The following is a 24,493-nucleotide window of genomic DNA, read 5'->3' as shown; positions in this document are numbered from 1 at the left end:
TAGTCAGCTTCTGGTGAGGGCTCTCCTCCTGGCTTGCAGATGGCCACCGTCTCGAGGGCTCCCCACATGGCAGAGGGACAGCAGCTGACAGCAGCTCTCTGCTGTCTCTTCTTGAAGGCAAAGAGCTCCAACACATGCAGCATTGAGGGGGTGGGGTGTGGACATAATTCAGTCCATAGCCATGTCAAGGGCAGTGCAAGGACTGGACTAGAGTCAGTTCTAGAAGCCATACACCTACCCTTGTTGTTATCCTGCCTTCTTATAAGCTAAGACAGTCAGTGTTACCACTTCTGCATGCAAGTGATTGCACATATTTACAGCTTAGTTTTCATGAATTTTAATTCCTTTTTAAAACACCACCAAGTACTCTATCATTCAATCAGGAAAATAGAAACTATCTCAACAGGCAAAATTTAATATAGGGAATTGGTTTCACAGGTGTCAAAGAGCTGAAAAACACAATATCACCAGTGCCCTCTTATAAATTTCTTGGTCTCAGATACATCATTGCTTTTAAATGAACATTTTCTTTGGCACTTGGAATGCAAAATAATATCCCTGTATTATGAATCCATACATATAATTTTAGATTACCCATTTTATCGCATATGTCTCTGCTCCCTTCCATTACTGTGAAGACATGAGAAAGTTACTAGGACAAATGATGTATACACCACTAAGAGTAGCTTGAGACCAGCTTCAATCTATAATACAAAAGCCCATTCTACAAATTCATAGAAATGTTTAAACCAAATTGCATCTAAAACCTATACAAGTACATATTAAAGAAATATATAGTAATAATGAAATGGCATCTTAATGCCATTGCTGTGAATATCTATTACATTCACAAGAAATACCCTCTTCTTTCTAAAACTTAATTTTTTTCTAATAAGCCTCACTATGAAATGTGGTAAAAAGCTACATATCTCATTCCAGTGTTATTATACAATTCAGCCTTTTTCTAGGCTCAGTATGTGTTAGTGGATTTATTACCTCTTAGACATTGTTGATTCTCTACCAAAAAATCATATACATACTCTTCATTTTATATCTATAATAATTTTAGTCACTTTTACAAAATTCTGTTCCCTCGAAGAATTTGTTTTGCATTAACCAAAGATTTTGCAGGCTGAAATGTAAACCTGTTTTATTGGTATAAGATCTTTCTGGGAGTTTTAATATATACTTCATTTGTATTACATATTTTTGTCCTTGGTAAAAATAAAAACACTCAATTGTAGATTCTCCTTAAGAATTAGTACATAGCATTGCATAAACGAGATGCCTATTAAAGTTAAATTTACATTTTGAAATTACCAAATGCCTTCAGTCAAGCCTTTAAAAATTCTGAGCATGTGAGTAGTGCTACAAGTAGAGGCTCCTGGATTCATAATTAGATTTTATTTCTCATTTGTGCTGTATATATAGCTAACTGTTGAAAAAATACTTTTAATGCAGCATGATTATTAAAGGTATTATTTAAAGGATTGGCTTTAATTTTGTGTCAGTTCTATAAGTGTTTTTGTTTTTAGTATGCATACTTTCCTATAAAAGAATAATAATGTTGAACTTTTTCATAATTTTCCAAACTTAAACAAATATTAAATAAGACATGGTAATTGTGGTAATATAAATATGCTTAACTGTGCTCTTTTGGCTTTTTTCCTTCATAGAACAATTCCTTCCTAACCTGAATTCCACTGTCTTTGGGGAAAACTACTTTGACAGAACCTACCAGATGCTCTACCTTTTGGTTAAAGGAAATATACCTATTGAAATCCACACCACTGCAGTCATATTTGTTTCTTTCCAATTACCTGCTGTTACGGAAGATGACTTTTATAGCTCTCAAAATCTGGTTAGAAATCTTGCCTTGTTCCTAAAGATACCAAGTGACAAAATCCGTGTCAGCCAAATAACACGAGGGGAGAACCTACGGAGGAAGAGATCTACGGGACTCACAGTTGAATTGGAGATTGGAGATCCTCCTGCTCAGTTCATAAGCAATGACACCACAGGTATGAAGAGCAGATGTTTGAGGTAGAGGAATGTAATTACCAAATCCACACCCACAAATAATCCTATCAGGGTTTGGTAAACCTGGCCTCAGAAAATCCTGCCAACTCTACATCCTGAATCAAGAAAGGGTCTAGAGGTCTTTTTCCTTGCTATATTCCTATAGACCCAAACTATTTTTGAATTATGAAAGAGCTTCAGCTCCTATTTTTTATTGTAGCAGCTATTCAAAAGGATTTGACTAAATGTAACAGATCCAAGAAGTGTCCTAAGGAGGGGATCTTAGAGCTGAGAGCCCAGGGTGAAGAGTCAGTCAATGAAAAGAGGAAGGTGAGAATGTTTAGGGCTGAGGAAACAGTGGCAAGAATGTAGTGTGTTAGAGGAATGAAGGTCCAGCAGGTCTGCGGCGGAAGGAGCCAGGAAGGGCAAGATGCTGAAGCTGAGGTTGATGGGTAAGCAGTGTGAGATCATGGGAAGCCAAAAGAAGCCCTCTTCTGTAAGCTGAAAGGACTGTGGATGTGTTCCTAAGGAAATGTGCAAACCCTTAGAGATTCTGAGCAGTGGAGTGGTGGGTTTTTCTAGCAAAGTCACAAATTTACCCTTTCAAGTGCAAATTATGCAAGAAGATGTTCTGCCTGTAGTTCTTATGAGGAATCTAATCAGCCTCACCAGCCTTTTCTCTGTCCCTCACTCCCCTACCCCTGTTCTCTAAGTATCAGAGATTTTAAAAACTCAGCTGTCCCACCAGACATATTTTTGCTGCTCTAACTTATTTCTTTAGGGTGTCTCAGTTTGAGTATTTGGGTAAATGTTCAGCCCTTCAGATTTTCTTTCTCTGTGTCTGCTCGGTTGGTATCTAAATACCAAGGGGGCTCTCCTGACCTCAGACCTTCATATTTCTTGTCTTCATAATCTCTGCTACAGGCTGAATGGTCTTCACTGCTCTGCACAGGCCTCTCTTGGGGTATAAGTGAACTTTCCTGGCCTCCTGGCATGCAGAGCATCCTCAGCGGCTGTTTCCTAACTGTGCCATTAGCTCTGTGGTCAAGCACCAGTCTCACCTAGACACACCACTCTCCAAGAAGAGACCTAGGTCTCTCTCAGAGGAAGATTACCATCCTGCTAATGTTAAGCTTCAAAGCCCTTCACATGTACAAGTCCTGGGAGGGATTTTCACTTTCATGCCTTGGGAGATGGGCCCATTTAATAATGTGGTCAAATCTTTGACTACTATTGTAAAAGTTGCAAAAGTAAGACTTTTCTGCATTATTTTTCTTAAAGAGAGCTTCCATATTTTATAAATTTCACTCAGAAAATCTGGATCTGTCCTATCTCTGCCCAACATCTTTTTCATGAAACTCCCAGGCTCTCTCATGCTACTAAACCTGGGTGCTGGGTGAAGTTTTCACCTTCTGCCACTAGGGGACGTCACTCATTGCCCTAGGAGGTTTGCTTCTTAGGGTTGACCCAATGCACCTGCCACATTGCGGTTCTGGAGTTCTAGCAGTTAGGCAGGCAGAAGGTTCTTCCCTTGTAGGGATAGGCCTGTGGAAAGGCTTGCATGAGCAGAGGCAGGTGCTGATCCACTCTCTGTTGAAGGAAACAGGCAGTGTAGGCCCGTGTTATCACCAGGTCTCCCGTGATGTTCTCTGCCCAGTCACAGGTCACTGTCCTTCATCAGCCCTTTACTTTCTGGTAGGCTTTGTACTCAACATAGTTTATTAATTTAGTCTAGGAGTTGTAATAATTCAATTGTATGTGTACAGAGTGCTCACTGACACTTAGAAATCCCTGGTAAGCTCTTACATGTATGGGAGTCGTGTTTATCACACTAGCCCCTCAGATGTCCAAAGAAACTGATTTTTCCCTATATGTGATCTAAATTTTCTCACATACAACTTTTTCAGCTCCCCTTCCTGTTTAAGAAGTCTTATCTTGTTAGATTTATCCAGATAGGTATAACACAGCCTAAGAACACGGAGATGGGGAGAGGGGGAGGGACAAGCCAGTGTATGCTTCCCAGACATAGACTGGGATACAACTTCACATGAAGCAATTTCACAGCAAAATACTGGGAAATGTCGAGAAAAATGTGTATGTAGTAACACTCCTGGCTCCCCACAGCCTTCGCAGAGTGTCAGGATATCCAGAAGTTCCCAGATGTCCCTGAAATAAGTTACTTAAGTACTGAGGGGACCGCTGGATGAGTAGAGTCTGGTCAGGAATAAGTGCTCCTCAAGCTGAGGTCCTTGCTTTCCAGTTGGCAACCAGCAGAAACAGATGCGTTCACATGTCAAACAGAGAGAACCTGCTAACGTAGTACAGACAAGTCAGACCTGCCGCTCTGCACCCAAAACCAGTGAGGACACACGGTAGGAGCTGTCAGTGGCAATGAAGCACCTTTGTACTGCCGCCACCGGGACTCAGGAGCCCTCAGTCCTCGGAAGCCCTCTTGGATGAGGGTATGTGGAGGGAACAGAGGGGGGAGGAATCTGAAACACTGAACACAAGGAGCCTGAGCCAACCAAGAGACACCTTTGTGAACTGACAGGGCCTGAAGTTCCTTGAAGACTGTGATTGTTAAAGTATTCTGTGAGACCAGCTGCCTTGGAACACTGACTCCTGCTCTCTGAGAGCTCTGAGCTCCAGGGTTCAGCCTTAATGGGAGAGACTCAAGGCAGGACTCTGGATATGGACGGTGTGGATATCTGGGAACGAGGGGTTGGTAAGGCCTACAGTGCACCAAAACTTATTCCGGTTACAGTTAGTTTTCTAAAAGATCACTGGCTACAGTGTATGGGATGGAGTGGGAAAGAAGGGATACAAAAAAGTGAGTCCAAAAGCTGTTTTAGTAACTCCACTGGTGCTGGCTTTGACTAGAATTTTGACCGTGGAGACAGAGAAATTTAGACATTGGTAATTGATTATGTGGTGTGGGAAAGAGATGAAGGAGAAAAAGGGATCAAGCAAAAGTACGTAGCTTCTGACAAAAGGAGAATGATAAATGGAGGTACCACTTCATGTAGTAAGGAGCAGTTTGGGGGCAGTAGGTTCAAGAGGACTTGCCAAACCAGAAAGAGAATAGAAACTACCTAGTGTTAAAATTAACCTTCAAAATCATTAATATCCAGAGCAAGTAACAATTTGTGAGTTATCTAATGTTAACTTGAGCAACTTACTATTATATATTGCATAAATCTGATGACGATCTTTCCATTACAAATTAACACTATTTTTTTTAAATGATATGTGATGGTAGATCTGCATGATAGAGTTTCACTTCTAAACAAAGAATGACATGGGAAAGTATTAAATTAGGAGACATGTTTTCCCACTTTGCTTTCATTCATTTTTCTTGTATCTCTTTAATCTACTTTTGTTTTTCTTTAATTCCAGTTTAAAAACATATTCCACTGAGTTCTTCATTTTCCTAAGCTCATTAATATGACTTTGTCATGTTTAGCTCATGTACAGTTAGAAACCTATAGGATACTATAATGTGGGTGAAACAGTGCAAACAAAACTAAAGTAAAAAGCTCTCACATATTCTCACAATTCTGAATTTTTTATAATCCACATGTCATAATGCTGTTTGCCCATAGGTCAGATGCAATTATATGAACTCCAAGAAATTGCTGGTTCTCTTGGACAAGCTATAATTTTAGGAAAATCCAGTAGTATCCTTGGATTTAATATCTCTTCCATGTCTATTACCAACCCAATTCCCAGCCCAAGTGATTCTGCCTGGATTAAGGTAAGAAAAAGCTACGGAAAAATGCATTTTAGCTATTTTAAATGTTGATTATTTCTTGTTTTTCACTCTTTTTATATTTCAGTACAATAATTTAGAGGCCATGTATTTCTGATTTATTGTTGGCTATTTTTTATGGTATCATGAAAATGATAAAGTAGTTAAAAAAGGAGCATATCTCCTAAAAATTATTTATTGATATGAAATGTGCTTTGCTTCTAATATTTATAACATTGCTTTATGAATTTGATCTGGGGGAAATATTATAATAATATTAATGTATTTTTAAGTAAAAAATATTACACTTAACCTAACCTGAGTTTGCTACTGACTGTAGTTCACCACTCGATCACTCATGACCATTACAGGTGACTGCCCAACCCATTGAAAGGCTTGCATTTCCCGTTCATCACGTGGCCTTTGTGTCCTCGCTCTCAGTGGTCACTCAGCCAGTGGCTCAACACACCGGACAACCATTCTCTCAGCAGCCCTCAGTGAAGGCAGTAGATTCTGATGTAAGTGATAACTCCAAGCTTCATTTAAGAGAAGGACTTAAGCTCTAAATTCTGGAGGGTGAGCAAAGTTCACTAATGCTGGTATGCTGGCAATCGGAGGGTGGCACTGCTGCTTAGAAGCTGGACTAATACCTGTGGGTATCATCTTTTACTGTTTTAAAAATGTTCCTTTTCACTGAACTTGCCCTGCTGCCCATATTTGTGAACTCTTTGTGTAGGAAGAGGAGCTTCTGCAGATTTTAAATGTGTAATGAGGCATTTAAAAAAAATAAAGTTTCACTTATCTTTAAAAAAGCATGGGAACAGGGCAATCGTAATTTCCTACTATGTTTTCTTCAGGGTAATTGCGTATCAGTTGGGATTACTTCACTGACTTTGAAGGCCATCCTAAAGGACTCCAGTAATAACCAAATCAGTGGTCTCAGTGGAAATACAACAATTCCATTCAGCAATTGCTGGGCCAACTACACAGACCTTACTCTTCTTAGGACAGGTACGTGTACTATTTCGTTTTCTCACCGATAGAACAACATAATCAAACAAAGCATTCTATAATACTCTGGTCAATAAATTATAGAAATCAGAACACTATACTCTGCCTTGTTTCAGAAAACATTAAGTCTAGCTTACAAAAGTATATTTAACATGCAAAACAAAATGGAAATTAAGAACGTAAGGAAATTTTAAAAGGTAATTTGAGGATATATAGCAAAATTATATCATGATTCATATTTTTATTGTGTATTTTTCTAAATTTTCACAGTATTTTATATACATATAAGAAAATTAGTGTGTAGATTTTCAAATTAAAGAAAAGAAAGGGTAAGATGATAGGCTCCTATAGTTGTCATGCCCAGGCAGGAGTTCAGAGCTGGACTGGAAAGGGGGTTCTCATCTTCCTGAAAGCCAACGCCAAAGAGAAAACGTAAGTGGTGTCACGACTTCACAGAACCCGTCAGACAGACAAACCAGTTTCTGTGTAGAATTATGACTTGCTCTGAGATCAGAACAAATGTCTCCTATGAGTTCTAATAAAGTGTATCCAGGGAATCTTTACAAAGTGATATCTTCAATATTATTACAGCAAATACAGTTAAACTTCCACAGGAACGTTTCTTATATTATCTCCGTAAGAGTTGACAGCATAGCTCTAAAATTGGTAATAGCCTGAGCCAATGAGATGTGTCCAAAAAGCAGAAACCAGTCTCTATTGGTGGTAGAATACAGAGTCTCTAGTAGAAAAAAATGGATAAGCTGTTTTGCTTGAGACAGGTTTCCATTAATCTGTTTACCTCAACCTGGGGCCCATTTAAGACCTTCTTAGGCCCTAACTTCTCAGAAGTTATATAGTGGCACTCCCCACTTCTTACCACTATTCTCTCAGACACACATACACACTAAAGGTAAGACTAAAAGGAAAAATTAAGAGTAAAATAAGTAAAAGAAATACCAATAATAGTCTTTTTTTTCATATTAACCAAATAACAAAAACTGAAACCATTCCAAAAATTTTTTTCCATATTTTTTGTTTCTTCTCCCTTTGATGATGCCCGATAGCAGGTATCTGCCTCCTGAGCAGCTAGCATCTGATGAGAATCAGATGGCAGTGAGTTCAACATTATGCTCTTGGACAAGCACACAGAGTGTCCTGTACACTTGCCGGCTAAGGGCAAAGCCACATTCTTTAACAGTTGGTCTAAATGGTGGTAGGACTGAGACTCTTTTATGACACATGAGGGACCTGACACAACGCTCCTGAAAAGAAGGTTGCCCACCTTCCCATAAAGGAGACCCAAAAGGAGCTCAATGGGAAAGACTCAACCTGGAAACGAAGATTTCCAAACTACTACTTCCAAATGGAAATGTTCCAAAGTAACCAGATCGCTGGGGTGTTGAAGCAGTAGCACAGGTCTTGACATTTTATAGTGATAACAGTAGAGCACTCTTCTTTTATATAATAAACTTTCTTTGAGAGATCACAGCTTTCCTTGGAGTGTCTGTCTGACCTGCTGTGGAGAACAGCCACTGCTTCTAATTCTGTAGCCGGCTTCCCTGCTTGCTGTCTTGCTTTTCTTTTTTCATCAAGTATGGGGTCTCAGTTCCTGGCTGTGTATAGTAAGGAAAGCCAGTTACAGTCATCTGTTCATTATCTTATTATCTTTAGATCGGTTGGGCAGTTTGTAGATTAACCACTGCTAAGTTTAATAACAGCAAAGCACCTGGGAAAAAATTAACAAAGCATCTTTCTTATAAGTTTCTAGTAGGTATCCCCACAGTTACTGCACTGTGGAAACCCCCTTGCTGGTTAGATTTTATCCTGATTTTCTACTTATAGTTCCATAAAGAGCATAAAAGGGGCCACGAGGATAGAGAAGGTATGGGTTGTGGCTTCAAAGACAGAAAATGGGCAAGTGAGAATTAGATGAGAAAGGAGTGGAAGAAAAAGAAAGTAAAGAGCTGAGACTGCCTCTATGAGCCACCTGGATAAAAATAATATTACTGATAGATAATAAATATTTATCAGTGATATACTTATCTAGTGACCTATGTGATGAAATAGCGCTTACTGAGTTATTATTATTATATAACAAACCCGCCCAGAATCTAATGGCTTAAAACAGCCATTTATTTCATCTGCTCACAGCAGCGTGGGTCGGGAATTCCGGCAGGGAGGCTCGCGTCTGCTTCGTGGTATCTTGGCCTGCACCTGGTTTGGCTTCACTGGAGTCATGTCCCTAAGGTTCTGACTCTGTATCTTGGCTGCATTCTTCAAGTTCTTCTCCATGGAGTGACCTCTCCACAAGGCTAGCTTGGGCTTCCTCACGATACTGAAGGAGACAAAAAACACAAAACCTAAATTCGTCACACATCAAAAATCTTTAACAGAAAATACACCTGCCACAAAAATTAGCTTATTCTCAAATGGAACAAAAGAAGGATTAAATGCACTATTGTCATGAATTGTAACAGTGGCGGAAATGCTACAGAACGATGCTTATCCATTTTGAAAGTTATAGGATGTATTGCTGTTGTTTATGAAAGCACACTGTGGTCAAGATCTAATTTTACTCTCTCTCTGAAGAAGAAAGGAAGAATGAAAGCAGAAATGATATTAAAAAAAGATAATAAAAAGAAATAGAAAATTAAAAAATCAAGGTTGTACAAGTATTGCAAACTCTGCTCTGTGTGGTAACCATCATTAATGACAGCAAGAATCCCAGAGGAAATAAGGGCAAGGAAAAATAAATTGGTTATTTCATGTTCAAAACTTTGGAAGATTTAACATGTGGATTAAAAAATATTTGGATGAGCTTTTTCTGTTTCACAGTCTAACCCTAACTAACAAGCGTTTCCTTGAGCTTGTCTTCCTGGGGTAAGAAGAAAGGAAGGGTCACAATCTTGCAACACAAAAATAGCACCTGAAGTAAAGTGAATGTGGGAGGTCGTTTCAAAGTTATTGAATCTAAGTGGAGGGGCATATGGGTGTTTGTTGAACTAATTTTTTAACTTTTCTCTACATTTGAAAATTTTCAAAATTCAGAGTTTAGTATCCAGCCTCCCCCAGCTGAAGCTGAGGCTTCTCTGCTCCTCAGTCACTTGCACAAGGGTGAGACAGAGCTCAGTGCCTTCCCCTCTCCTCTCTATTGTCCTTCATTTCCAGCGCCCATCCCCGGGCCTGGGCCCTAGGAAGGAATCCCTAAGAAGCAGATGGTAGTTGATGGGGCAGATTGAAACTCTGAGACCCTCTCTACACTTGTTTTTTCTTTAATTCATTTGACTCAACTTCCAAATATACTTCACTAGGCATCATACAGTATTTTTAAATCAATGAAAACTCATTTGGGACTATATGAAAATGAACAAATTGTAAAAGGAAGTCAAACACTGGGATGATTTCTTTTCTAGGAAGGAATTATAAGATTGAGTTTATACTGGATGATGTTGTTCGGGTGGAATCCAGGATTTTCAGCCTCCTGGCCCCGGCTGTCTCTGGGGGCAGCGGCGGCGGCAGCGGCAGCGTCAGCAGCCAGGCGGCAGTCATGGGCGCAGCTGCCCAGATAATGACGACAGTGGTCAGCTGTCTGATGGGAGGAGTGTTGCTCTTGGAAATACTCACGGCTGCAGTTTTGATTTTGAGTGTGCATCTAGGTAAGCACAGATCATTTTGTGTATAACTTAAGTCTCCACATACGGAGGCACCAGTGAATGTTCCCTAGGCAGAGACTGAAAGCACAGCACTTGTGTGTGGCCCCACCGGGGACACAAAGACACAGTCTCAGCCACTGAGAAAGTAATAGCTTCAGTGTAAGAGGCAACTCAGCCCCACGGGAAACTGCTCACATTCACTGCACATTGAAAAATGTGGGGACTGAGAGCTGCGGGTGGTGTCCGGACTCTTTGCCGGGTGCAGGGGGCAGAAGCTTAGCCTGAGTTGGCTTAGGCAGTACAGTGAATTCACCTAAATGAGAAATCCAGAACTAGTGTGATTCTGCTACAACCAAACCCACGTACTCAAGTGTTATCCCAAACCTGTGTCTCCCCATCGCTTGGCTGCATTCTCCCGAGAGGTAGGTTCACTTCCAGGCTGACTCCAACACCCGCAAACCTCATGGCAAAGGTCCCACCAGTGTCTTCATGTTCCACCAGTCCAACAGCTAATGCAGAAAGAGCAAACTTTTTTCCCAACACTTCCAGCAAACATCCCAGAGCTGTATCATTGACCGGTCTTGGGTCACATGTCCATTCCTGAACCAGTCACAGTGGCCACAAGATGCTGGGTTCTAATCAGCCTGGCCTGGCTCACACAGAGTAAGGTGCTGAGAAGGGCAGAGGACTGGTTCCACAGAGGGAAGTCAAAGCGCCGGTACCAGAAGTGCTAGGCAAAGAAAGTGCTTATTAGGGAGATTACTAGAAGGGACAGGTGCCTGTAGGCTAGAATGATTAGAGATGACAGTTATTGTCACCCCCCCCCCAGCAGCAGTACCATTGAGCTTATAATAACTAATAAGATGTGAAATGGAGGGGATGGTGCTCTAGAATAGGGACATGGTAGGAGCAAAGAAAAAAGTGGGTGTGAAAAAAGACATCTGCTATGTGTGTTCAGCATGAATTCCTCATCTTCCCCTTCCAAACATGCTCCTCCTCCTGAGACCCCATCTCAGTGAATCTCAGTGCCATCCTTTTGATCTCAGGCCGATGCTGCATAGACTTCTCCTTTTCTTTCATGCCCCACATCCCATCAGGAGCTCTAGAGTATCTGTGCCCAACCATAATGTCTCATATCTGTCTCTCATTCAATGTCTTACTGCTCCACTTGGAATTTTTTACTTCTCACTTGACTACTGCAACAACCTCGTGAATTCCTTGCTTCCAAACTCCTCACTTTCAGCCTATCCTCCATATTGCTGTCAGATTTGTCTTCCTAAAGCCCAAGATCATGTAGTGATATGGTCATCTCAAATCCTCAAAGATTCCTTACTACATGGAACTAATAATCAACATCTAAGGCCCTGAAACTAGTCTTGAAGACTGCTTGTAATCATTTCTAGAAAAGTTCCTTCCAATCCCACATATTCCCTCCATCTGGACTATCTTCTTCTCTTCAGCAAGTCTACCTGTCATGACATCCTTCCAGGCTCTGCTCAAAACCCACCTCCTCTACCAGGTTTCCCTTCTTGCTCCCCACTCTCTATTTCATCCTCCTCTACCTTGTTCTCCATTGTGCTTTGTTTATACTAGGATTACTGCATTTCTGTAGTACACCTTTATTAAACTCAGATATATTCATATCTATCTTCCTTACTAAATTGTAAGCATTTAGAAGATAAGATTACATGCCTTATCCATGACAGATGCTAAAAATGTGGTTTGTTTTTAAATCTTATAAAGGGGATAAATCCTTCCCACTGATTTAGGGGGAAATGTTGAATACAGTTATTGTAGGCAAATAGTAAAGACTTTCAACTGGCAGATATTAATATTAATCAGTGTGTAATTGATCTTATGAAGGAATGATGGAGAGTTTCTGACAGATAAGTGAAATGAAAGCATCAGAGAAGAAATATTCATAAGGTTGAGGCAGATGAAGACAGTCCTGGAGACTGGTTGCAGGACAATATGAACATACTTAACACTATTGTCCACTTAAATGGTTAAAATGTGGTGTTATATGTAGTTCACCATGATTAAAAATAAAATTTTTAGAAAATCATCAGTACTGATCTACATAGAACCAATACAGACTTCCAAATATCAAAAGATGACAAATATTCTGTTTTAAGACACCTAATTAGATTGTTACTTTTTAAATAAATATCAAAATTAGAAAGATTTAGGAAGAACTTGAGATAAAGTAATAATTCAGGAGGATATTGAAGTATTTCAAGTAGTAAAAGCCAAGACTAGGTTTTTGATGTAAATACATATAAGGTCAAGATAAAGGGATACATTAAGGCTGATTCTGGGAGTAGCAGAACAAATTGGAACCTGGGGTTTCAGAAACAGTGATCAAACAGGAAGGAATAATGGTAAAAACTAATTACAAGCCAGCTGTTAAGGGAGAAGCATGGTTTGAAGAGACCCAGGCCTAGCCTCTTATAGCTGAATATGGAAGGATGAGTTTGAAGCTGAGGGACAGTAAATAAATGACCAGCACACAAGTTATTGTATTTTTATGCCAATTTTTCTGTGTCCAGAATCCTAATAAAAGTAACACCAGTTGTCCATTTTATAGTAGTATGACAAGCATTGCTTAATTTTATTTGTTTCTTCTTAGAAGCTTTAAAATATAAAGTGGAAGTTCTGTTTACTGTCTGTACATTTTGCATTTCATCATTAAATGCATTGCTTTCCATTTGTGTTCACTCATTTTCATCCTGCTTGTTCCTGACGAGTTTGGGATGTTACAAAATGCAGAAAGTTCTATTTTCAAGTCATTGATAAATGATACTCTTCCTGGATTTTCTTTTTAGGACGTTTTTTCCCAGACAAAAATGTTAATCAACAGCTTCTCCTTTGCTATTAAATAATCTAGCATTCTTTGATTAAGACATAAGATGATTTAAACACCATTGTCTTAGTCCTTTGGGGCTGCTATAACAAAATACCACACTGGGTAGATTATAAACAACAGAAATTTATTTCTTACAGTTCTGTAGGCTGGAAATCTGAGACCAGGTACCAGTGTGGTCAGGTGAGGGTCCACTTCTGGGTCACAGACTTCTCTTTGTACCTTCACAAGGCAGAAGCTGCTAGGGGGCTTTGTAGGGTATCTTTCATAAGAGCATTCATCCCATTCATGAGGGCTCCACCCTCATGACCTAAGCATCCTCAGAGGCCCCGCCTCCTAATACCATCACTGCAGGCATTAGGTTTTCAATGTTTGGATGTTGGAAGGACATATTCAGACTACAGCAACCATTAATGAAATGAAATGCTAAGTTCTTTTAACTTTGCATTCTGAATTAACAATATTTTACTTGTGAGAGGGTCATGAAGTTCCACTAAATAAAATGACAAAACTCAAATGTGAAAAATACAATGTTTAAGCATCACTATTCTATCTCCACAGTTCCACAAAAAGAGTGCATTATTGATTTTAACATCAACTTGATGAACTTTGAAATACTAATTTTTAAATATTACTTTTGCCTTATTAACCATACCATGAAATATTTAAAATGTTAAAGTTAAAAAAGTTAAAAGTTTAAAAAAAAACATTTTAAATCACACTAGATGTTACTAGTACTTAAAAAGTTTATTTGTATTGTTTTCACTTTTCAGGAAGCAACTGAAGTGCTATTCTGAAGAACAGGCTGAGAGCAAAAGTACAAGAATTGCTTTTTTATGAGCTATTTTGTTTCACTGCAAGAAAATGTCAATAGCAGTTTCAAGGAAATAGGCTAAAATATTTGTATAATACACAAAATGTACTAATTAGCTTTAATCACAAAATTTATTCAAAATATAAATTTCTTTTGATTCCTTATATTTTTTTGTTTTTATTTCATTAAAAAAAAAACCTTTGAGAAATCTTTGATTTGGAAGCAAATATGCCACCTGCACTTACAAATCATAAATCCTTTAAACAGTTGAAGAGCTTGCCTAGTTTTGACCTAACCTCTTTAGGTTAATTTGAAGCATTTTGAATTTTTTATGTACTGGGGAAATCTGACTTCTTCTATCCATTCATGAGACTCTCATTTCCAGTGATCTAAGCCATTCTATTTTACATGGACTTTGGAGAAACCAGTTTGTTTTAGACCTTTGTCAAACTAAGTTGTTGTTTTTCAGATGCACAGTCATCTCAGGAATTCTAGTTTGCCCTGATTTCTGGGCCTGCCAAACCCTGGCTAGCATTCTCAGGAGAGTTTCCTTGGTGTCCCTGGAACAAGTCCAACCTCTTTCTTTACTTAATCTCCTTCCCTCTCAAAACTGCCTCTACTAAGAGTGTGACCTCCCTCTACCCCAGGCCATACTGTGAGAGATACTTATTTTCAAGAGGATAAAATTAGGGAATGCAAAACAGCACAGGTTAATGCAGCTAAGTTAACCAAAGCTCTCATATTATTAAAATTGTACTTTTTATTCAGAAAATTCTCAAGGAAATGCTTAATTTAAAGGAAGAGCTCACAATAAAGGCCTTATGGCCATGTCCAGAGCAAGTAGAGTTGGGATTCACAAAAGTTACCTTCCAGCAAGCGAGTGACACTCAGGAAGCATTTGGAACAGCTGTGAGAATGCAGCAAAGTCCAGGCCTTTCTCTTCTATATACCATTTCCTAGTATATTTACCTCAGTCATTGTTAATTTGCTTAACAGCAAAATAATAAGTGTTTACCAGGTAGTAAATCCAAATATCTTTGTATATATTTGGCACTTTGTTCAGTCAAACGAACATCTAAAGGCATTCTAGTGAGGAGACTACAAAGAATAAGATGCTCTCTCTACCTGCCAGGAGTTTACAAGATAGTTGGGGAAACAGTCGTGGGAAAAGGTAATATTGATGCAGTACGGTGTATGAGAGGCAATAGATGTAGGGTGCTATAGGGGCACTTGGCTGGGGAGAGGGGGTACCCGTGGAGGATGGAGAGAGGTGAGGCTCAGCTTCCAGAAGATGATGCCTGAGAGGAGAGCTAAGGAATAAAGCATGAGGTTAACCAAGGAAAAGCTTCCTGGCAAAGGTGGTGGCAAGAATGAAGGCTGAAGTACCACTGGATAGTGAGTTCCTTGAGGGCAGGGGTCTCCCTTAGCATTTCTTCCTGTCATCTGACAGAGCGTTGAGCACTAGTAGATGCTGATTTCACTGCTTAGTGGAAGAATGAAAAACCGAGAGTGGGGAAATCACCAGTCTGATGTTATTGGAGCACCGAATACGACATGAGGAAAAGCAAGAGGCAAGCCTGGTGGGGGAGGGCACAGCCATCTGTGCGTGTCACCTGGGGGGTTGGAATTTATTCTGTAAGTCTAGCAATATTAGCTAAAAATTAAAATAAATGTTTTGGCAAGGACAGATTTTAAAGAGGGGTACCAAACGAAGATGTAAAACTTTTTAAAGCAGGTAGCCTAAAGAGCAGAAGATTAGAGGAAGATTTTTGGAGATGGCTATGCTAGGAGGCCCCCTTCCAAAGGGGAAGGAGCAAAGTTACTAACCCCAATGCCAAGTCAAGAGAATAGGAAAATAATTAGGCTCCACGGAAAGCTTAGCAAGGGGTTCCCTGAGGTTTGGGGCACACGACTGGTGTCAGAGTCATAGCTGATGAACCTAACGAGAGAGCAGGGGTTGAAGAAGCCTGTGGCAGGCGAATCTAGGGCTGCAGTTTAGCAAGTAAACCCCTCCACCCCCGAGTTTGCTGGACAAAGAATGTATCTGTGTGTCCCTTGAAACTGAGGTGGACTTTGTGTGTGTGTGTGTGTGTGTGACTGAGACAGAGAAGGGGGGCAGATCATTTGCTAACACAGGGAAGCCTGACTGGTGGTAGAATACAGGAAAATGAAACATTGAGAGGACCACTGAATGCCTTGGGGTTACAGACAAAGTTCCAGCAAAGAGCTGGAATAGAAATAGTCTCAATTAAAGGGAACTGCAGGTAAGAGGTCCCTGACAATGAGATCTTTGAAGACTATGTGAAAGCCCTCTTATAAGGAGTACCTTTCCCATCCAGAGAGCACTTGACTAGAGGACACCAGTCAGTTGGGGACTTTCATACTTCTCCCGGTTCCAACCTGGAGGACCCAACACACCCTGATTCCATGCTATGAAAGGTTTAAAAGACTTAAAAATCAGGTGTCTAATTTTTAAATCCAGTTTTCTTTCCATTTCATCCTACTTATTGTCTGTTAGAAATCTAAATTCCAAGAACTGCAATAACAACACCTCCAGAACAAATTCCTACATTAGGATTCTGCAAGAGATGCAAAAATATTCTTCACATCAGAACACTGAAAAAAACCCCACAAAATTAGCCACCAACTGTAGTTTTTCCTTACCTCAAGTTTTAATTTGGTCCACTAGAAATTTTTTGTCAAAATTTTTCCATAGATTTTTTTTTTTTTTAATGAAAAAGTTTCCTAACAGAAGTCATTTCGGAGTAAAAAGAATTTCTAAAACTTTGCTTCTTAGACACAGACTTTGCTTGAAAGTCCTTGATTTAACTTCTTTAGGTTTTTGGGTGTCTGCTTTTAAAAAAATTTCTAGAGTTATTATATTATATACCCATAATTGTTTATGCCAGATAAATTACAATTTTAACTACTACTTTATTAAAAGACTGAATTGTTAGGAAGTGGTGGGCATTATGGCTTCACATAGCCTTCATTCATAAGCTGGCCACCTTTATTAAAAAACAATGTTTCTCTGAACAATGCTGTCTTAGAAGTTCATTTTTAAATCTTTAAAAATACTTTTTAATGTAAGAAGGGTCTATTTAGCTGATAAACAAGTCATAAGGTAATTTGGTGTGTTAGCACAGTTCCATCCAGGATCTGAAAATATATAAAGTATACATAATGTTGCCATTTCAGTCAATGTAAGGAGCAGAGAATCAGAAAGTAGTAACACTATCTTCCTGTATTTCTGATACAAGTAAAAAGTTGATGCTTGTGTTACTATCTCTATTGTTTGCTAAGCTCCATCATCTTCTGATCATTGCAGTGACTCATAGATGGTCCATCTTCTTTTATCTCTTCTCCACTTTATTCCAAAATGCTAATATTATTGTACAATAACATTAACAATAATTATGTTAATAATAAAATAGCATTAACAATAATAAAATGAAGACTTACCACATGCTTACTAAGTGTCAGACATATGCTAAGTGTTCTATGTGGACATTTTCCTTAAATAACACAGAAGTTATTAACCCCTTTTCCAGATAAGGAAACTGGAAACCTAAAAAATGAAATAAAACGTCACAGTTAACAGAATTTCTAATGGTCAGGTTGGGACAAACCCAGACAATCTAACTCCAGGGTCCAAGCTCCAACATTTAATTGCTTCCCACTTTTCCTCAAGCTTAGGAAAGTGTTTCATTGTGAAGAGAGTTTTTAGTAAAATATATTTATTTCCACACTCCTGTTCAAATTCTAGGTTTATACTTTACCACCTTTTTGCCCTCACAAAAGTTTTAGTCTCTCTTATTCTCTATTTCTTCACCTATAAAATGTGGAAAATATCTACTTTGCAAGTGTGCTATTTGAGAACCAATGATAGCATATACATGACACCAAACACAGTGCCTGACAGGTGGCAGTCTCTCAGTAAATGATAGCCATCCTGTTATTTTTATTACCATAATACTGCCTATATCATGTCAGTCTCTGGCCCAGTAAACATTTGACTTTTAAAAATTACACCAGAATACTGCTTCTTATGTAACAAACACTATGTGAATGTTAACTATTATACTCTTTGGCTGGGCACAGGGCCACCTAGAACGAGGACTATTTCCCAGTTTCCCACTCCTAAGGAGTGACCAACTGCTGTGCAATAAGTTATGAAAACAGAATTTTGTGGTATATTCTAGCAACTTAAAAGATTAAGCATCCCTTGGCCCTTCGTCACCCTTTTCTGTTTTTCCTGCTACATGGAGAAAGGTGTCTCCTTGGACAGGGAGAATAAAGGCCAGTCCCAGCAGGAAGGGGTAGGGAGCTGAATGGAGTCTGGACCTGACACTGGCCCACTGTACCAGCCCCTGCTCCTCAGGGTTCCACTGTTACTCGGCAGGAATCCTAATCCTAACTGATACATCTCCTGGTCTCGTAAGATGCCTGAGGTGGCAACATTTGAAAGGAACAAGAGAATAGGGAATTAATCCTTCCTACACGGAGAGCGGGCAGGGACAACGCCAGGGCAAGAAAACAGTTTAAATTATCACACATCTGTGAATTATTGCCTGTATCTTCCAAAACAGAATCCATCATGCATTTGGTTCGGAAAGCCTATCAGAAAGAGTGGGAGGGTTACACTTCTTCCATGCTCAAGGGTGGGCACTTTCAGCTTTCTCAGGCGGGCACCAGCTGGCAAGAAGTGTCTGATCTCCAATGAAAGGAACGCTCATCTCGCCAGAGAGTAGCTGCAGAAACAAGACTAATCAGAAAGGGCCCTGCCTTTGGGGTTACAGTGGGTACTTGAATGCTCGTGGGCAGTCTGACCAGCTACAAACCTGTTGCCACCTTCCTTGCAGGTCGTAATGTTCTAGCTACTATGATCAGATTTTTCTAATGTCAGAAAGCTCCATGTGAACAACTGTTCTTCCAGGAATTCTGTTTACATGTGACAAGCTGATTTTATTAGAGAAGCTCCTTTAGGTTTAGGGCCATGTGTTCCTTTGATTTCTCTCTAACATGTGTAGCACACGATGTGCCCATGGTAAGTGATGAATAAACTGTTAAATTAAACAAATGAATAAGCAGCATGATGAAACTTTTCCTCCACCAGATTTTTGAGATTAAGAAATAATTCCAAAATACTACAGAAGTCACACTTTATTCTTAATGCCTTAACATTTCAAATAATGGTGTGTAAAATTCACAACCAATTAAAGACCACCAGTTATGATTGCGGTGGTAATGGGCTCAGTGCCTATGAACAGAGAAGATAATTCCTTTTGGGCAAAATATTTATGAGTATGTCTGACTGTGCTGCAAAAATATTTTCCTTTAGTTTTCTTCTTTAGGGTAACATGTACTGAGAGAAACACATATTCCACGGTGAAGAGATAATTTTCAGTGTATGAAATGTGCAGTATATATAGACAAATACCTTTAACAATTGCTGATATAGGTATTACTTTAAAGAGCCAGAGGTGGTAAGAGGGGTATCCAAGAGCAGTTCAAAATTGAGATTAAAAAACAAAAATCAAGACACATATTCCCCCAAGTGAATTTGACTGATGGACAAAGACAAATCTCTATTTTGTATAGGACATTTACCATGAAAAAGTCAGTGCTTTAAAAATATTTGTATTAATTATACAGCAAAGTACGAAGCTGATTTAGAGTAAACAAAAAATGAAATACAAACAACTAGTTAGGAGAGCATTATGATAATCCCAGTGTGTTAAAATAATAGACTGAGAAGAAAGAATGGACAAAACTTGGCAGCAGATACTGTTTGAGAAGTAAATCCCATGAGTAGGGAGAAAAAGCTCAGAGAGGGAAGGGTAGAGTTGTGTGTGCCCTCCTTCTAAAAGCTGCTCATTCACCCTCTGTCTTTATAAAGCAAAGGGGCCAAGGGAGGTAGGGGGATACACTCGGAGTGCAGCTTCAAAGCTTAGTGTTCTGTCCTCTCTTACCTTTTTATTTTATTTATTTATTTATTTTGTTATCATTAATCTACAATTACATGCAGAACCTTATGTTTACTATGCTCCTCCCTTCACCAAGTCCCCCACAATTTCCATTACAGTCACTGTCTATCAGTGTAGTAAGTTGCTATAGAATCACTACTTGTCTTCTCTGTGTTGTACAGCCCTCCCCATGCCCCCCCATTATACATGCTAATTGTAATGCCCCCTTTCTTTTTCCCTGCCCTTATCCCTCCCTTTCCACCCATCCTCCCCAGTCCCTTTCCCTTTGGTAACTATTAGTCCATTCTTGGGTTCTGTGATTCTGCTGATGTTTTGTTCCTTCAGTTTTTCTTTGTTCTTATACTCCACATATGAGTGAAATCATTTGGTACTTGTCTTTCTCCATCTGGCTTATTTCACTGAGCATAATATCCTCTAGCTCCATTCATATTGTTGCAAATGGTAGGATTTGTTTTCTTCTTATTGCTGAATAATATTCCATTGTGTATATGTACCATATCTTCTTTATCCATTCATCTACTGATGGACACTTAGGTTGCTTCCATTTTTGGCTATCGTAAATAGTGCTGCGATAAACATAGGGGTACATGTGTCTTTTTCAAACTGGGCTGCTGCATTCTTAGGGTAAATTCCTAGAAGTGGAATTGCTGGGTCAAATGGTATTTCTATTTTGAGCTTTTTGAGGAACCTCCATGCTGCTTTCCACAATGGTTGAACTAATTTACATTCCACCAGCAGTGTGGGAGGGTTCCCCTTTCTCTACAACCTCACCAACATTTGTTGTTGTTTGTCTTTTGGATGGTGGCGATCCTTACTGGTATGAGGTGATATCTCATTGTGGTTTTAATTTGGATTTCTCAGATGACTAGCGATGTGGAGCATCTTTTCATGTGTCTGTTGGCCGTCTGAATTTCTTCTTTGGAGAACTGTCTGTTCAGCTCCTCTGCCCATTATTTAATTGGATTATTTGCTCTTTGTTTGTTGTTCATGAGCTCTTTGTATATTTTGGATGTCAACCCTTTATCGGATCTGTCATTTATGACTATATTCTCCCATACTGTAGGGTACCTTTTTGTTCTATTGATGGTGTCCTTTGCTGTACAGAAGCTTTTCAGCTTGATATAGTCCCACTTTTTTTGTTTGTTTGTTTTTGTTTTTGTTTTTGCTTTTGTTTCCCTTGCCTGGGGAGATACGTTCATGAAGAAGTCACTCATGTTATGTCCAAGAGATTTTTGCCTATGTTTTTGTCTAAGAGTTTTATGGTTTCATGACTTACATTCAGGTCTTTGATCCATTTCGAATTTACTTTTGTGTATGGGGTTAGACAGTGATCCAGTTTCATTCTCTCTTACCTTTTTTAATGTGTTATGTCAAACGTATATTTCTGGTTGATGACAGAAAATCCCCTTCTCTTTTCTGTGGAAGCATTGCTCCCTATTGTGAGCTAAAAGAAGATTCTTCTGGTCATCAAGATAATAAACCTGTATGTCTGAAAGTTTTCATTAATTTTATTGCTTTGTTTCAAACACATTTTCACATACATTATGCCACTTACTTTGCAAAATAAATCCATAAGAGAGGAATTACTAACCTAATTTTGCATTTGGTAAAACTAAGTCTCAAACTTGTTTAAAGTCAAAGCTACATTGTCTATCATGCTGTAGCTAAATGGCTTAGGCTTTCATTGCTGGCTCAGTGTTTTTATTTCTAAGTTTTTAATTCACATACAATATTTATCATGTTATAAACATGTTACATTGGTTGTTTGAATCTCAACACATTTACCCTTAAAAATAATAAATGGTCTCAGAATGCCAGACCTGCTCAGATTACATCTGCTTAACTCATAAAAGAGCTGAAGTATATTATAGCTCTAATAATAATGTGGATGTTAGCCAAGAGGTATTATATTGCTGAACCACAACACTGGAAAACTGAAGTAAAGAGTTCACCGCTATTTTTCTCCATTCTTGTCTAGGCCTCTTCTCAAGGGATTTGGTTATCTCTTAATTGTTCTTAAACCTTGGGTCTTCCTGTATTTAGCAATAAAAATTACTACTAATTGAAGTATGCCACAGTAATAATTATGATGGAAAACATTTATTTAAATGCTTCATGAAGAGTTTCTTTTTAACGGAAAAGAAAAAAAGCTGCTTCGGACTTTTTGGTTTCTCTAGTAAGCAATTGATTCTAAATATTAAATGGTGATTAGAGATACTAAAAATAAGTTCTAATTTTCCAGAATATTAAAATACATTATTTTGAGAGGACACAAAATTCTCTATAATAGAAAGATCAATAAAAAAAATCTATTAAAATTATGAGCTGGGAAAATCCTTTGCTTTCAAATTTATCTGTTCAAAACTGTCACTCTATGAGCTACAAGGCTTTGTTTTACCTGATCAAGAAATGAATGCAACTTTATAATCTGTAGTCATTTGTGAACAGCTGCTCATTAATAAAAAGCTATTAAAGTCCAAGTCAGAACAGCAGGTCTAATGTTGTGCTTGAAGTAAACAACATTCCTTTAGTAAAAAGTCAGGGAACTGGGTTGGGGGAGTTCTGGAAGCACTGGGCTGTTTGCAAAGTCTGCCCTACCTCCTGGGCAGGGATGGGAGGTCAGTTGACCAGACACTACTTGGACCCAGCTGGCGAACTCCGAACAACAAAGCCTATACAGGCTTTGAACTGGTAGACTAAGTGGTGAGTTGGAAACTGATGAGAGTAAATAAATCAAGCAGTTAATTAAGGGATCGGGCAGAGGCAAATCAGAAGCCTTTAAGTGGGCAAAATGGTCTTGACGTAGAACAGGTAGAATTAACTGTACCCCGTGCAGTAGAAGCAATCCAGAAAGAAATCTTTTGAATCACAAGTGCTATCCCTAATCCCCCTCCTGCTTGACATTTAGTTGTCCCTCTCCCCCACCCCATCCAAGCCTCGGGCAGAGAACAGGGCTTCATTTGCACACTTCCATAGAGGTGGTCCCCAAGCATGATCCCAAATTACTGGATCTTGTATCACCCGTAACGCCCAGTTATGGATTACTACTCAACAACCAGAGAAAAGATGATATTTTAAAACCAGACTTGAAGTTTGTGATCTTCAGCTACTTTCCTGTTTGTTATTGTGTTGGAAAACAAATATCACTAGCTAGTTGTTTCTAGAAAAATAAATACCTTTTGTTTCATTCGGAAATGGTATATTTAATAAAACTGAATAATAAAAAAATATATAGGGATACAATAATTTGCAGCAAAGATATAAGTATAAGGAAAAACATTTTGAAAATATGCTTAAGTCAAGATATAGGCAATTTTGAATTATTGGATTTTGGGAATCCAAAAAAATTTTGGAAATTTTGAACTATTGGAATTTAGGCATTTGAAGAGATCAATGTTAGAGCAGTTGTTTAAGGGACCACAGAGGGCTTAGTGAACTTAGGGAGGTGTGGTAACTGGCAATGATGATGGCATATACTGTCATAAGAATAGTAGTAGCTGCAGTACCAGCTGTTACCTATGTAGGCTTGCTATGTACCAGGCTCTGTCCTAAGAGCTTTGCAAGCATTAGCCAATCTATCAAGTACGCACTATTATACCATTTTTACTGACGAGAAAATTGAGGTGCAAGGATGAAATAACGTATTCAAAGTTACACAGAATCATTCCAGAGCAAGAATAATAAACATTCTCTTTCCCTCTTGGTGATAAACAAAATATTAAAATGTGGTACAGATTGGCATGGGGCCGGTGGGTAGGTACTAGAAATTCAAGGGGGCAGGTTGTGCTGGTTAGGATGACAGAAAAAAGATACTTGTCCAAAAAGAGGCAGAAAAAGAAAGTCTGGCTGGGAAACAATGTGCATGAACTGCTTTCAGCCTCTGACCATATAAACTTCTCTCCTCCCTCACGAGACGCTTTTCAAGAGTACAGCAGTTTTCTAAAGGCCCGTAGCCCAGAACAGCAAAGCACCCTAAGCCTTTTAACAGCATAAAGGATAAAAAGGAGGAAAAAAGAATCCAGCTTCATAGAACCATAGAAAATAAGAACACAAGTTTGGGAGAATGATTACTCTGGGCTGCAAGCTTCGAACAAATGCAGGGACAAGTTGAAATGCCCGTTTTTAACTTCTAATTAAAGAAACTTAAAAAATTACTTGGAGGAGGCTGAATCCTTAATTAAACTCAACGTTTCGCACCCTATAGGTGGCCTTTCCACTCCCTATCATCCTGAGAGAGCAGATCTCCCACAGTTTTGCAATCTAAACACTGCTTTCCTTCGGTCCCATCAGGTAGGACGATTCTGTGAATAGAACGAAAAGGGGAAGGGTCGGGGCAGAGGCACTCTGTACTGAAAGCCGGGTAACAGGTCGAGCCCAGGCGTTCTGCTACGAGCAGTC

General features: G+C 39.0%; 1 protein-coding gene across 1 annotated transcript in view; it reads left to right on the top strand.

The window, feature by feature from the left end:
- Positions 1–14,272, top strand: part of PKHD1L1 (PKHD1 like 1) — a 143,872-nt gene extending 129,600 nt beyond the window's left edge. The window contains 6 exon segments of the mRNA XM_036876435.2: positions 1,677–2,021; positions 5,622–5,773; positions 6,139–6,285; positions 6,625–6,778; positions 10,192–10,434; positions 14,068–14,272. Of these exon segments, the coding sequence (XP_036732330.2) occupies positions 1,677–2,021; positions 5,622–5,773; positions 6,139–6,285; positions 6,625–6,778; positions 10,192–10,434; positions 14,068–14,078 (1,052 nt within the window). The 3' untranslated portion in view covers positions 14,079–14,272.
- The last annotated feature ends 10,221 nt before the right edge of the window (positions 14,273–24,493 follow it).

The sequence above is a fragment of the Manis pentadactyla genome, chromosome 3 (genome assembly GCF_030020395.1).
Source record: "Manis pentadactyla isolate mManPen7 chromosome 3, mManPen7.hap1, whole genome shotgun sequence".
In the NCBI taxonomy this organism is placed as follows: domain Eukaryota; kingdom Metazoa; phylum Chordata; class Mammalia; order Pholidota; family Manidae; genus Manis; species Manis pentadactyla.
This window is presented reverse-complemented; position numbering and strand designations above follow the sequence as displayed.